Source organism: Schistocerca cancellata, chromosome 6 (genome assembly GCF_023864275.1).
Source record: "Schistocerca cancellata isolate TAMUIC-IGC-003103 chromosome 6, iqSchCanc2.1, whole genome shotgun sequence".
Taxonomy (NCBI): domain Eukaryota; kingdom Metazoa; phylum Arthropoda; class Insecta; order Orthoptera; family Acrididae; genus Schistocerca; species Schistocerca cancellata.
Window position 1 is genome coordinate 174,448,697 of NC_064631.1, and position 15,004 is coordinate 174,463,700.

The following is a 15,004-nucleotide window of genomic DNA, read 5'->3' on the forward strand; positions in this document are numbered from 1 at the left end:
GGATGGCTACATCTATATTCGTAACCAGTTACACTAGCCCTATAATATTTACATTGTGGCTCGGGGCCCTTTGGACAGAAAGAATGAAATTTCGCCTCCGTCCCTACATCTAAATTTCCTTATTCTGCCTATATTTACGATCTGCGTGAATAAAATATAGCTAGAAACAGAGTACTTCCAAAAATCAATCAATATTTCAGATCACTACGATGAGTAAATCGAAAAAAGGATTCTGAAATGATATTCAGCTATTACCTACACTCTCTTAGCACCAGGCTGACCAATTTGAAAAACAGTGGTCAAAGAATAAGTAGCGTAAAGACAAAAAAAAAAGTCTGCTGCAGCCGGAATAAAGACATCTCAATTGACAGCAGATGGAGGGGGGAGTGTCGTTGTTTAAAAAATTATGCAAAAGCTGTACAAATTCTGATACAGCAAGTATTGGGGTATAACTTAACAGAATTTAAAAAAAAGTCATATTTCGACGGATCCTCTCTTCCTGATTCGCTTAAAACACACTGTAAAAGAAGTGGACTCGGAGAAGCTCAAATCACAAGACTCTGAATGGAACAGATTTTATTTTTACAAATTAAAACAAATCTATCAAGGATGTTTCGGTTTCAAACTAATTTAATATTGGTAGCGACCACAGACTGAGCGAAATTAGACATGAAGATTCAAAAAGGAGGGGTAAACTAATATCCCTGAAAAAGAAACTGTTAACATAGATTAATACAGTCACTTTCTATAATGATGTTTTCTATTTTTCTGTATGTGATGTATGTATAGATGGTGTTTGGCCCAGTTTTGGAGTACTTCTTCTTCCAATGTTGAGAACTATTTCTGTTCTATTACCTAACTCTCGCATGTAACAGGTATTTTTTGTGCTATAAAGGTACGCTATCCCTAATTTTAATCACGCTTCACCGTCGCCGTTATCAAGCGTGATGCCTTGGCGAATTAAACCTGCAGTGGGCGAATAGTTTGATGTTTTCGGTAACAGTCAGGAAAGTGAGCTGGTGTAGTCGGTTACTCAGTTTTATATCATGCCAGCCGTCAACGCAGGACCCATTTTCACTGTTACTCAACGAGCTTGGCATGAGGCATATTGTTACATACATGTAGGACAGAGGTCTGTAGGGCTCACCCAGTTGTATATCATCCTTAGCAACATTAATCACTTATAGGTGGTTTATTCTTCCTGTACCTACTCCGACATTTATTTTATTTGGACAGTTCTTTCAGTATGTTGGCAGTTATACAGATGTTAGTGCGTATTTCTTCAATTTTATCGTTGAACACCGCCCTTGCTATGCTCTTGGTTATCTGCAGCGCAACCTCTGCATCATCGCGTAATGCTGCATCCCAACCAGCTGTGTCCATCACCTGGAAGATGTGTGTCCTGATGAAATCAACACAGGTTCTCTTCAGTGAGGTGCAGGAGTGCTTGATGGCGACCACGGCCAAGAGCATTGCACTGTCAACAGTAATTTTGTGTTCCAACTGCTCTTCACAGTACTGCTTCAGGCCGCAAAGTGCATAGTTGTCAGCCAGCACCAGGAGCTTGTCTGTGACGCTAGCTGGCGGCGGCAGCTGGTCGCTGTACATGTAGAGCAGGACTTGACGCAGTTCCTCCTCTCGCACCCCATCCACCCGCAGGGTGCCACCTGGGCTGTCCTTGAGCTGCTCGGCTAGGACGGGGCTACGCGCTGCCAGCACTGCCCTATGAGCTGCCTGTGATGCCCCACCCACCATGAGCGTCACGTCGCTGCCCTCGCCAGACTCCAGCAGCACCAGCAGGTCGCTGACCAATCTGCCCTCGACATCTTCCACCGCTGCTGATCTTTCATTCTCGCTGTGGAAATGAAGTACAGTCTTTAAATACAACGCTACTGAGAACATAATAGACAAAGTTCACTCATGCTGATAAATTAAGGATAATGCTGATACATGGTGAAACAACGCTCTGGTGGGCGGTTTGCGGGCTTAAATCACCTCGGGGTATGACCATGCGGTGCATTTGACCTGCGGTCGTCGCATGGTGGCGCTGGCAGCAACCCACATACGCAGAGGTGTGTTGGTGCATGTCAGAGTACGGTGAAGTGAATACGTGTGCAGAAGTTTTCAGACGTGCTAATGGTGACTGTGTGTTGAAAATGACTCAAAGAACACGTATTGATGACGTTATGAGGGGTAGAATACTAGGGCGACTGGAGGCTGGTCAAACACAGCAGCTCGTAGCACGAGCCCTCCGTGAGCCACAAAGTGCGATCTCAAAATCATGGCAACGATTGCAGCAGACAGGAAACGTGTCTAGGCGCAACAGTACGGGACGTCCATAGTGTACAACAACACAAGAAGACCGATATCTCACCATCAGTGCCTGCAGACGGCCACGGTATACTGCAGGTAGCCTTGCTCGGGACCTTACCACAGCCATTGGAACAGTCTACAGATGATTGAATAGACTTGGTTTAGTCGCCCGGAGACCTGCACGGTACATTCCACTGGTCCCTGGTCACAGGAGAGCCCGTAAAGCCTGGTGTCAAGAACACAGTACATGGTCATTGGAACAGTGGTCCCAGGTTATGTTCACGGACGAGTCCAGGTATAGTCTGAACAGTGATTCTCGCCGGGTTTTCATTTGGCGTGAACCAGGAACCAGATACCAACCCCTTAATGTCCTTGAAAGGGGCTTGTATGGAGGTCGTGGTTTGATGGTACGGGGTGGGATTATGATTGATGCACGTACACCCCTGCATGTCTTTGACAGGGGAACTGTAACAGGTAAGGTGTATCGGGACGTCATTTTGCACCAGTATGTCTGCCTTTTGAGGGGTGCAGTGGGTCCCACCTTGCTCCTGATGGATGATAACACTCAGCCCCACTGAGCTGCCATCGTGTAGGAGTACCTTGAAACAGAAGATATCAGGCGAATGGAGTGGCCTGTCTGTTCTCCAGACCTAAACCCCATAGAGCACGTCTGGGATGCTCTCAGTTGACGTATCGCTGCACATATTCAAACCCCTATGACACTTCAGTAGCTCCGACAGGCACTGGTGCAAGAACAGGGGGTTATACCCCAGCAGCTGCTCGAAAACCTGATCCAGAGTATACCAACCCGTTGTGCGGCCTGTGTATGTGTTCATGGTGGTCAAATCCCATATTGATGTCGGGGTACATGAGCAGGAAACAGTGGCGTTTTGTAGCACATGCGTTTCAGGACGGTTTTCTCAACTTATCACCAATACCGTGGACTTACAATCTGTGTCGTGTGTGATCCCTATATGCCTATGCTATTAGCACCAGTTTTGTGTAGTGTCACGTTGCGTGGCAGCGCATTCTGCAGTTATCCTTAATTTATGAGTGAGTGTAGTTATAACCTACACCTGCATAATATGCAAATGCTAAACATTGTCATGTATTGACAGCAAATTCCATGAACAGGATTTTATATCGGTTACACAGCACAGTAAAGCTATTATGACATGATATTTGGTATACAGCAGTGTCCAGACAGAGTCCAAACCCATAATTAATTCTGAAATAGAAGAAATATATCCCAGACTAGAAATTGCAAAACAGGAAAATCTCTTCTAGAACACTAACATCTTATTACAGCCACCTGAATCACAGGCCACTTGGCCACTTACAATGTGGCTCAAGTGATGCATTCGCAGTAGCTCTTTTCCTGCAAAGGAACTGTGTGGCGCTATGGAAGAGTCTTTGCTAGTTATGATAGACAATAAATCATCTTCCCATTGCATCCCACACTTAGTACTCTGGTTGATGTTATTACCTCCCAGGTCTCGCAGTGTATATCTTGCCTTCTTGTAATTCATTTCGAAAATCGATGTAGACAAATCATGAAAGTTATTTCTCTGACACAGGCTGGCCCCATGCCCCCCTCTCACACCTACACACATAGCTCTAACTAAGTAACTGGTCTCTCCACATGATGTTCCTCCGACTGCTTCACTACCCTTCAGATGAATATGCAACAAGGACCATCCCATAAACTGAAGAGGAAGTCATCTGTTTGAAGTACATTATCCATTTGTTCATCTCCCAACTCTGGACACTGGACTCGCATTCGCAAGGACGACGGTTAAAACCCATGTCGGGCCGTCCTGATTTAGGTTTTCCGAGATTTCCCTAAATCGCTTCAGGCAATTGCCGGGATGGTTCCTTTGAAAGGGCACAACTGACTTCCTTCCCCCTCCTTCCCAAATCGCATGGGGCCAGTGACATCGCTGTTTGGTCCCTTCTCCCAAATCAACCAACCATTCAATTGAACTCTGACATTGTGGATTCCAATTAAACTGGCACGTTTTGGTAACACTGTAAACAGGATGTCACTGCCTGATAATAGCTCACGGACCATCTATCCTCGGGCTTCTGATACAGAAGCTTCTGGAGAATTGTAATTTTGTCATGTGCTTAAGGGCAGACACTTGTTCTGTTGTGGAATAGACACTCTAGACCACATACATTGCCCGACAAAAAAAGTGAAGCACCTAGAAGACATGGTTAGCTGGCAGTGAAACATTATACAAACACAGACCATCGGTGGGTACGTAAATGATAAAGAGTTACAATTCTGTGACAAAATGGCCACAATAGAGCATTAGTGTTGCTTCTATTTAGTGTTGTTACCAGGCCTGGCAGGGGATGTAAGGGACTTGAACAGGTTCAGATGCTGAGTGATCACTCAAGGACATGGAGATGCTGCATGTTCGTAAGTGTTACAGCGGATCCCAAGGACGCACACAGGTAAACGGCAAGGTTTGCCTGCCACCAACATACACATCGCATCTGCAGGCATAGAATGGAAAGGGTGTCACGGCGAGGATGTACCCTGAAATAAAATATTTCTGCCTAAAATTCTTTGATATTTAGTGCAACACAATCTATTACGGCTTCATTAATTTCACAGCTACCAAACAGAGAGCGTCGATGATTGAATCTATAGAGACTTAGAATGTTTCTCTACGACGCCATCTTTCAAGGTGTACTAATTTTCTTTCTGGCATTCTATATACACTCCTGGAAATGGAAAAAAGAACACATTGACACCGGTGTGTCAGACCCACCATACTTGCTCCGGACACTGCGAGAGGGCTCTACAAGCAATGATCACACGCACGGCACAGCAGACACACCAGGAACCGCGGTGTTGGCCGTCGAATGGCGCTAGCTGCACAGCATTTGTGCACCGCCGCCGTCAGTGTCAGCCAGTTTGCCGTGGCATACGGAGCTCCATCGCAGTCTTTAACACTGGTAGCATGCCGCGACAGCGTGGACGTGAACCGTATGTGCAGTTGACGGACTTTGAGCGAGCGCGTATAGTGGGCATGCGGGAGGCCGGGTGGACGTACCGCCGAATTGCTCAACACGTGGGGCGTGAGGTCTCCACAGTACATCGATGTTGCCGCCAGTGGTCGGCGGAAGGTGCACGCGCCCGTCGACCTGGGACCGGACCGCAGCGACGCACGGATGCACGCCAAGACCGTAGGATCCTACACAGTGCCGTAGGGGACCGCACCGCCACTTCCCAGCAAATTAGGGACACTGTTGCTCCTGGGGTATCGGCGAGGACCATTCGCAACTGTCTCCATGAAGCTGGGCTACGGTCCCGCACACCGTTAGGCCGTCTTCCGCTCACGCCCCAACATCGTGCAGCCCGCCTCCAGTGGTGTCGCGACAGGCGTGAATGGAGGGACGAATGGAGACGTGTCGTCTTCAGCGATGAGAGTCGCTTCTGCCTTGGTGCCAATGATGGTCGTATCCGTGTTTGGCGCCGTGCAGGTGAGCGCCACAATCAGGACTGCATACGACCGAGGCACACACGGCCAACACCCGGCATCATGGTGTGGGGAGCGATCTCCTACACTGGCCGTACACCACTGGTGATCGTCGAGGGGACACTGAATAGTGCACGGTACATCCAAACCGTCATCGAACCCATCGTTCTACCATTCCTAGACCGGCAAGGGAACTTGCTGTTCCAATAGGACAATGCACGTCCGCATATATCCCGTGCCACCCAACGTGCTCTAGAAGGTGTAAGTCAACTACCCTGGCCAGCAAGATCTCCGGATCTGTCCCCCATTGAGCATGTTTGGGACTGGATGAAGCGTCGTCTCACGCGGTCTGCACGTCCAGCACGAACGCTGGTCCAACTGAGGCGCCAGGTGGAAATGGCATGGCAAGCCGTTCCACAGGACTACATCCAGCATCTCTACGATCGTCTCCATGGGAGAATAGCAGCCTGCATTGCTGCGAAAGGTGGATATACACTGTACTAGTGCCGACATTGTGCATGCTCTGTTGCCTGTGTCTATGTGCCTGTGGTTCTGTCAGTGTGATCATGTGATGTATCTGACCCCAGGAATGTGTCAATAAAGTTTCCCCTTCCTGGGACAATGAATTCACGGTGTTCTTATTTCAATTTCCAGGAGTGTATAAAGTCTATTACAGCGTCGAGCGCCATGATCTGGCATATTAAATAGTTTAACGTGACAAGGAACAAACAATGTTGCACTTTAATTAAGCCAGGATACGTAATTTTCAGCGGTTGTACAAGTTATGAAGTCAGAGCACAGTATCCACATCCATTACCTGTTTTCTCTCTTACGTCAGTGATTCCACTATATTCAGCGTTTTAATAGTAATATTACACTTATTTGAATCAGTCGTTAATAAAAGATTTTGACATGTGAGTAAGCTGCATGTGTTGTAAGGTTTCGGTGCACGATATGAAACGTCCTCAAAAGAGGTTTCGGAATAACTGGCCACTTATGTTCTTGGGTTAACATATTTTCTTTGTGTAAACCAATTTTGCAAATAGGTTTCAATATCAATTTTGTCAATAACAAGCGAACTAATAAACATATAATGTAGTTTTTAGGTGGTAAATAATCGCAAGAAGGAGTATATAAGTGCATTGTTAATGTTTTATTTGCAAAATTTGAACCGTGGTCATAAGAAATATTTTCGGTGTAACGAACCGGGCAGCGTGACGTCAGCTACACAAATGAGAGGTGTCAATGTGCGAGGTCTTCACTGCCTCAGTCGTAGTGGCTGTGTCTGTCTCGGCGGCAAGATCGGTAATACGCAGCGCTGTAAGAGATTTTGTACGGCATATCGGCCGCGTCGAGCGCCAAAGCCTTCAAACTTTCCGCTATGTGTTGAACTCCATCTTAATTCAACATTCACGGGTGATACTGCGAGAACGAACTTTCTGAGGGTGTTAGGTAGTGGAGCGATCTGAAATATTCGTTTTACAGTGTGTTACAATGCTCGCTAACTAGTGGTGCTAATAACAAACTAAACATATTTTACTGGACAGAATTACTACCGCTTTTTAGTGACTACAGAATCATTTAATGAACTTTAATTTCCTATTTTCAAGTAGTCAGAGCACTTTCGGAATGTGAGCCCCCACCTCTGACGGGTGCTTGGTATGAGACTTCACTGTGTTCAGATCTGATGTCCAGTTAGCTTTACTAACAGACATCAACCCGGTTGACGAACTGGTCTCGTCAAAACTGGTTTTTGCGTGTGTGTGTGTGTGTGTGTGTGTGTGTGTGTGTGTGTGTGTGTGTGTGTCCACTATTCACAAGTGAATTCACTTTTATTTCATAGAACACTTTGTTCAGTTTCAATCATAAATACTTGTCAGGAGCTTAATTATCCTATTTTATTAATTTTAATGACAAATCTTTCCATATTTTGCAATTTTCGGCAAGCGCTAGGAAACTCACAAAGAAATCCAACAATTCTACAGCCAAGTTGGACGAAAGGAAATAAATGGAATGATATGAAACCATCCGCACAGACATGTGTATGAGCCACAATTTCTACTATGTTGCAGATTTAGCTGACTCTCCACTGATCAGACCACACATTTTAACACGAATTTCATCTGGCCAAAAAGAATGGGGAGCTCACACGTGAGACACCGTTACCATCACCTAATGTGCCTGTGAATTTCCGTTCGGCCAGCTGGTCGAACGGTGCAGTATTCAGATTTGTGTGGCGCTTTTATGTGACAGTGGCTCAATGTTGGGCTCCATATGAATGTGAAGGCAGGCATACTCGTCGTCAAGGTTTCTGACGATCATATCTGACCACCACAAGAAGGATCGCTGTCTTGTGCACCGACCACATTGTAACCCCTTTACATCTGCACCTCCCATCTAAGAACAAATAATGGACTCCCTACAACGTTCTGTCACCACACCGTTGGCCAGAGACTAGCAGCCGAACTACCTCGTGTGTAGGCTGTCGTTAGGACTACAATACAAACGACTTGCGTTTGGGATGTTGCCGTGACACGGAAAAGCTGACTGCTGATGAACGGCGTCACATTATGATTGGTTGGTTGATTTGGGGAGGGACCAAACAACGAGGTCATCGGCCCTAACGGACTGGGGAAGGATAGGGAAAGAAATCGGCCATGCCCTTTCAAAGAAACCATCCCGGCGTTTGCCCGGAAAACCTAAATCAGGATGGCCAACGCGGGCTTGAACCGTCGTCCTCCTGAAAGCGAATCCAGTGTGCTAATCCCTGCGCTCTCGGTCTCGCATTATGTTCAGCAATGAATCGCAATTCTGCACAAGCCTGGATGACCATCGTCGTCGAGTACGACGACAACCTGGGAAGAGATTTCATTCTTCCAATTTTTTGGAGAGGGACAGCGGTGTCACTCCTGGTGTCGTGGTGTGGTAAAAGAACTGGTACGACCTTTGGTCACGCCTGGTAGTGATCGAAGGAACTATGATGGCATAACGGTACGTCACGGACATCCTAGGTCTCGCGCGACCATATCGTGATGCCACTTTTCAACAGGACAATGCTCGTTTACACACGCCACGTGTCTCTACGAACGGTCTGCGAGGTACTCCGGTGGCCAGGAAGCCCTCCAGGTCCGTCTCTCATGGAATATGAAGGACCAGCTGGGACGTTCAATTCCGAACCAGTGTCAGTATCTAGGATATCGAGGACCAATTACAACAGTTGTGGGCCAGCTTGCCTCGGGAGAGAATACAATGGACTTATGACATCATTCCCAATCGAATCGGTGTGTTCATCCAGACCAGAGGAATTGCAGCGTCGCACTGGTAAGTGGGTTCATAGTGCAAAGTTCTTTATTAAACTGACTATATTTATCACTGAAATACACTATGTGATCAAAAACATCCGGACATCCCTAAAAACATAGGTTTATCATATTAGGTGCATTGTGCTGCCACCTACTGTCAGGTACCCCATATCAGCGACCACAGTAGTCATTAGACATCGTGAGAGAGCAGAATGGGATGCTCCGAGGAGCCTATGGACTTAGAACGTGGTCAGGTGATTGGGCGCCACTTGTGTCATACGTCTGTACGCGAAATTTCCATACTTCTGAACATCCCTCGGTCCATTTTTTCCGATGTGATAGTGAAGAGGAAACGTGAAGGGACACATATAGCACAAAAACTAACAGACCGACCTCGTCTGTTGACAGACACAGCGCCGACAGTTGAAGAAGGTCATAATGTGTAATAGGCAGACATTTATCCAAACCATCAAAAAGGAATTCCAAAATGCATGAGGATCCACTGCAAGTACTCTGACAGTTAGGCGGGAGATGAGAAAACTCGGATTTCATGGTCGAGCGGCTGTTCATAAGCCACACATCACGCCAGTAAATGCCAAACGATGCTTCTCTTGGTGAAGGGAGCGTAAACATTGGACTATTCGACAGTGTAAAAACGTTGCGTGGAGTGACGAAGCATGGTACACAATGCGGCGATCCGATGGCAGTGTGTGGGTATGGCGAATGCCTGGTGAACGTTGTCTGCCAGCGTGTGTAGTGCCAACAGTAAAATTCGTGTGGTCGTGTTTTTCATGGAGCAGGCTTGCAACCCTCGTTGTTTTGCGTGGCACTATTACAGTATAGGCGTACACTGATCTTTTAAGCACCTTCTTTTCTCCCACTGTTAAGGATGTCGATTGCATCTTTCAACATGATCGAGCACCTGTTCATAATGCACGGCCTGTGGCGGATTGGTTACAGGACAATAACATCCCTGTAATGGATTGGCCCACATATAGTCCTGACCTGAATCGTGTAGAACACCTTCGGGATGTTTTGGAATGCCGACTTCTTGTACCTCTTCTCAGTGGAGTACTCCATGAAGAATGGTCAGCTATTCCATAAGAAACCTTCCAGCACTTGACTGAACGTATGCCTGCGAGAGTGGAAGCTGTCATCAAGGCTAAGGGTGCGTCAACACCGTAGTAGATTCCAGCATTACCGATGGAGGGCGCCACGAACTTGTAAAGTCATTTTCAGCCAGGTGTCCGGATACTTTTGATCATATAGTATAATACCACATACCCTCTCAACCTAAGAAATTTCTTTCCATTCCCTCCTCCCTGTCTGGTTGCTTAACTTTTTTTCTTGCCTTCATTTCCTGAATTTCTGAACCGTCACCAAGAACTTCAAAAATTAAAACTGTTTCTGATGTCATCTTTGTATCAGCTGTTATAACTAGTATTATATTGTCTTTCACGTCCTAAGCATTCTGAAAACTAAAAGAGTCATTGACCACATACGTTTTGCTTTATTAGAAAAGTTCCATCAGTGGTATATTTCATGATAAAGCACTATCAGCAATGATTAGGGGACAGCAGGGTAATAGCTTGCACCGCTTAGTGTTGCCACAAAGCGAAAGTAATATCAGTTACACCCAGAGTTGTGGTCAGCTTCTAACAGCACGAGATTGTTCACACTATCTCATTATTTAATTTCAGCTGCTTTTGTTATAAAAACATGGATATGAAGTGTAGAGGTCAGTGAAACATTTTAATTGTAACTATATAAAGTAACCAATTACAATTTTATGAAACTTGTTCTGCACATCAAACATTAGTACTTAAAAATTGTGGCCTTTAGGTTAAGATTGGAAATGTAAGATTCATGTTCGTCATGAGATAATGCCGCGTAGGATGCACAGTATTGCCTGGGGATAAACTATAATGCCCTATACGGTAATTTCATTTTAATATTCGCGATGAATTACTTTTTGAAAATGTATGAAAACTTATAAGATCGTTTCTTTACAGATGGTGAGGAAAAGAATCAGAGTGACGAACACGGGAAAATGATGGAAAGCCACAAATGGCAGCTGCAAGGAGGAAGGAGAAACCTTTTTCTACTTTAAGAGATAGGTTGGAAGGTGGAGGCTGTTCTATAGTGAAACTTAGGCAGAAAGCTTACGTTATCTAAAGAACAGGACGAAGACATATCTAAGCATGTGTTATTGCTAGCAAAGACTTTTATGGAGTACCTTCTGCGGATTTGAGATATTTAGTTGAATGCATATGCTGTGGCAAAAAATATTCAGCATAATTTTAACAAATCATTCAAGATGATCGGGCAGGACTGGCTCTCTGGGTTTTGGTATTAGAAAGCTATATGTCAACAATCGGAAAACTGAGACTGAGTCATGAGTGGATCTCAGCTTTTAACGCAAGTAACACAACCATTTTTCTCTAACCTCTCCTCTGTGACTGAAATCCATAATCTGAATGCCTCTAGGGTTTATTATTTTGATGAGATCCTGGTATCAATAATTCAAAAGCCAGGTAAACAAGTAGGTTCAGCAACAACCTGGGAACGTGGTAAAAACGTTTACGGTGTTCCGTGTAGCGAGTGCCAGAAATGAAATGTAATTTATCATCGAATCATGTCGCCTACGACACACTGGGATCGTGGTAAGAACGTTCACAGAGTTTCGTGTAGCGAGTGCCAGCGCGGCATATATGCCTTCCATGTTTATTTTCCTGCTGTGTGGGATAACCGACCCTTGCTTTACAGAGAAGGGGGCCATCAAATTCAATATATGACTGCAGCAAAATGGCTAGATGAGTGAGGATCTCTTTCCAAAGTGGCTAGACTCAGCATTCGAGGACCATAACATTCTTTTGATTTTAGAAATTCACGGTAGCCATGTCTCCCTACAAGCCTATACCTTTCGCAGGGACGATGGACTAGCAGACCTTCCAATACCACATCACAGCTCCCACAAGCTAAAACCTTTGTAAGTGGCTTTTTCAGCAATTTAAAGGCTCCATTTAATCTAGAATGTAACAATTTTATGAATAGGAAATAGCGCCGTATGACATTTGCCCTATCTTTAACGAAGCCTTCAAGGAGGTTGCAAACATAGAAAGCGATGTTTCTGTCTACAGTAAAACAGCAATCTTCCCTCTGCGCCCTCCCAAATGTAGTAACGAAGACTTCGTACTTTTGCATACACAAGAAGAGTCAACTTTATGCCTACCAGCTGTTGACAATGACGGCGCTACTCAGAATGTGCATGACACACTCGATCAGCTGAATGAACCAATTGCCATCCCTGCATCCTCGTTATGGGTTATCTGTAACACAACTGTATATCTAACATCGTAATGATTCCACACTGAAAAACCCTAATAAAAGTGTCGTAGGTGACATGCTTCGATGATAAATTACATTTCAGTTCTGTTTATCACTGCATCGTCTGTGCAGATCCTCAGGTAACTAGTAATGTCGAGTACTAGGTCATTTGTACATATAATCGTTGTACATCTCTTAGACTGGTGTAATAATTTACGAAGTATATAATAGTGATTTAGTTCAAATAAATCAAGAAATAAGATTGTGACTCGTCACGAGCAGCTTCATTATGGGTTACAACTTAATACACTGGCTAGTAAGACACTTAACTGTAGTACATTAACAAACTGACATACCTGACGTTAGAATTTAAGCACACATCATTTCAAGCTGTATTTAAGCACACATCATTTCAAGCTAAACAAGTGTTAGAATTTCTTAACATAATGAGAAATAATCGGAAGTTCAATATCAAAATTCAGTGCTCCCCAGTTGGGTGCCGAAAGAAAGAAAATTCTGAGATAGCTAACAAAAACGAATAAATGCAAGAGAGGTAACGCTGTTGCATGTCTACAACCCACGCTATGTTGTACACGCTCTTCACATGTATTACATCATAGACACAGTAGAGCATACAGTGAAGTGCGACCAAAAGTATGTAAGATCCTTTCCCAAAATTTTCAGTATACAGCAGACGGACATGGATATTGGATGATGGTTAAAAGAGAGAGAACACACTTCGTCGCTAAATAAATCGAACCCTGTTACCTAATAAGAAAACATGTCTCTTTACTTCGTGAATATTAAAGTTTCGCAAATTTAAGTGGAAAAACAATGCTTCTTAAGGCTAACTGTACTTCATTTATTGATTTTTGAAAGTAATAAACTTCCTATAATGCGCAAACACAGCCATGCTCGTATTAATGGTTAAATTTAGTACTCTTCCACACTGAACTTTGCCATCGCTGTATTGCTCTTCCAAATTAATTTATCACTCTGTATCTGTCCATAGTATCCTTTTTATAAATGTTCACATGATATGTTCCGGCAATGGATGCCACTAACTATGAATGACTATATTGCTTTGTCAAAAATGGCTCAAATGGCTCTGAGCACTATGGGATTCAACTTCTGAGGTCATCAGTCCCCCAGAACTTAGAACTACTTAAACCAAAGTACCCTAAGCACATTACACACATCCATTCCCGAGGAAGGATTCGAACCTGCGACCATAGCGGTCACGCGGTTCCAGACTGTAGCGCCTAGAACCGCTCGCCCACCCCAGCCGGCATCGCTTTGTTCCCTAACCTGATGTGTAATTAGGCGCACCTGAGAGAAGGGGCTTCGAAAGTTCCAAAGAACCAGACATGCATGACAGCTGAGATTTACTACTTCAAATCACTGTTTATAGTACACCTTAGTAGCAGGGCAAAGAGAGGATGGCCCCACATTGCATTATTGCCAAATTTGTTAAAGATGGCTGATCCGAGATGGCGGCGATAGATGCGGCAACATCTGAGTGACGTCATGGCAGGAAGTTCAAGTTTTGGCGGAAAAATAGGTCAATTGGGCGACCTTCACTAAACTAAGAAAATGGCAAGGAAATTTTGGTGGGAAAAGGGCTCAGTCTGTGCTGGGCTGTTGGAGAGGATGGGCATAAGTCTTTACTTTGCATGCAGTGTTTATTTAAAGAATTTCAGTTGTCATTAGGCAGTAGCTCCAACCAGTGTGTTCACCATGAGGTCTGGAGTCCAGCTGACCAAGTACACAGTACTACCACCTGAGGAACTGTCCTCCCTCTCATGACATAATCCAAGATGGCGCTCTGGAGAAAAATGGCAGGAAAAGGACATGGTCTATGTGCAGCCGCTGGAGAGGAAGCAGTGTACTTTATTTTCAGTCGGAAGTCGGAACAATTTATTTTTTCATGCATTGCACATAGTTTATTTATTACACTGATACAAAACACTTGCCCTGACATGCTTACAGTACAGTACACTGATGCACAGACGTGCAAACAACTCATAAATTGTCAAAATAATGCATGTCAAATGCTCTGTAAATGTACTCACTAATTGTAAACGTCGAAATAACGCATTGCATTGCCTATAGACATGTTCACAAAATAATGCAGTACACTGATTCACAGACACGTTCACTACGCGTAAAATTGTAAAAAATAATGCATGTACAACGCTATGCAAACACACTCATAACGCTTCAACAATTGGAATAATGCAGTGCACAAACACTCATTGCATTAAAAACGCTTTCGAACTATCATTAAGAAATTCGACCCCTACATATCAGCAAACTGTTCCCTACAGAGGCCCCCAGGTGCGCACACCAGGGCGGCATGTGCACGCCAGTCCAGGCTGCCCCACTTGCGAGACACATCTGGCCGTGCACGTGTTTACGTGCCCAGCATGGCTGACACATTGCTGTGAGATGTTTACCTCCTGACTCACCCTTGTAGGTGCAGCTAAAAGGTTGTCAGTGTTATACTGACACCACATGTCTGTATGTGCTACAGAAATCTTTTGCAATGCTTCCCACAATAATGTAGGATGC

The 15,004-nt window shown here is 44.7% G+C and overlaps 1 protein-coding gene across 2 annotated transcripts in view; it reads right to left on the reverse strand.

The window, feature by feature from the left end:
- Positions 1–497: 497 nt before the first annotated feature.
- The window catches only part of LOC126190743 (TD and POZ domain-containing protein 1-like), a 55,846-nt gene continuing 41,339 nt past the window's right edge, over positions 498–15,004 (reverse strand). For both annotated transcript variants that reach the window (XM_049931238.1, XM_049931239.1), the window contains exon 3: positions 498–1,855. In XM_049931238.1, coding sequence (XP_049787195.1) covers positions 1,225–1,855 — 631 coding nt within the window. In that variant the 3' untranslated portion in view covers positions 498–1,224. The remainder of the gene's footprint in view (positions 1,856–15,004) is intronic.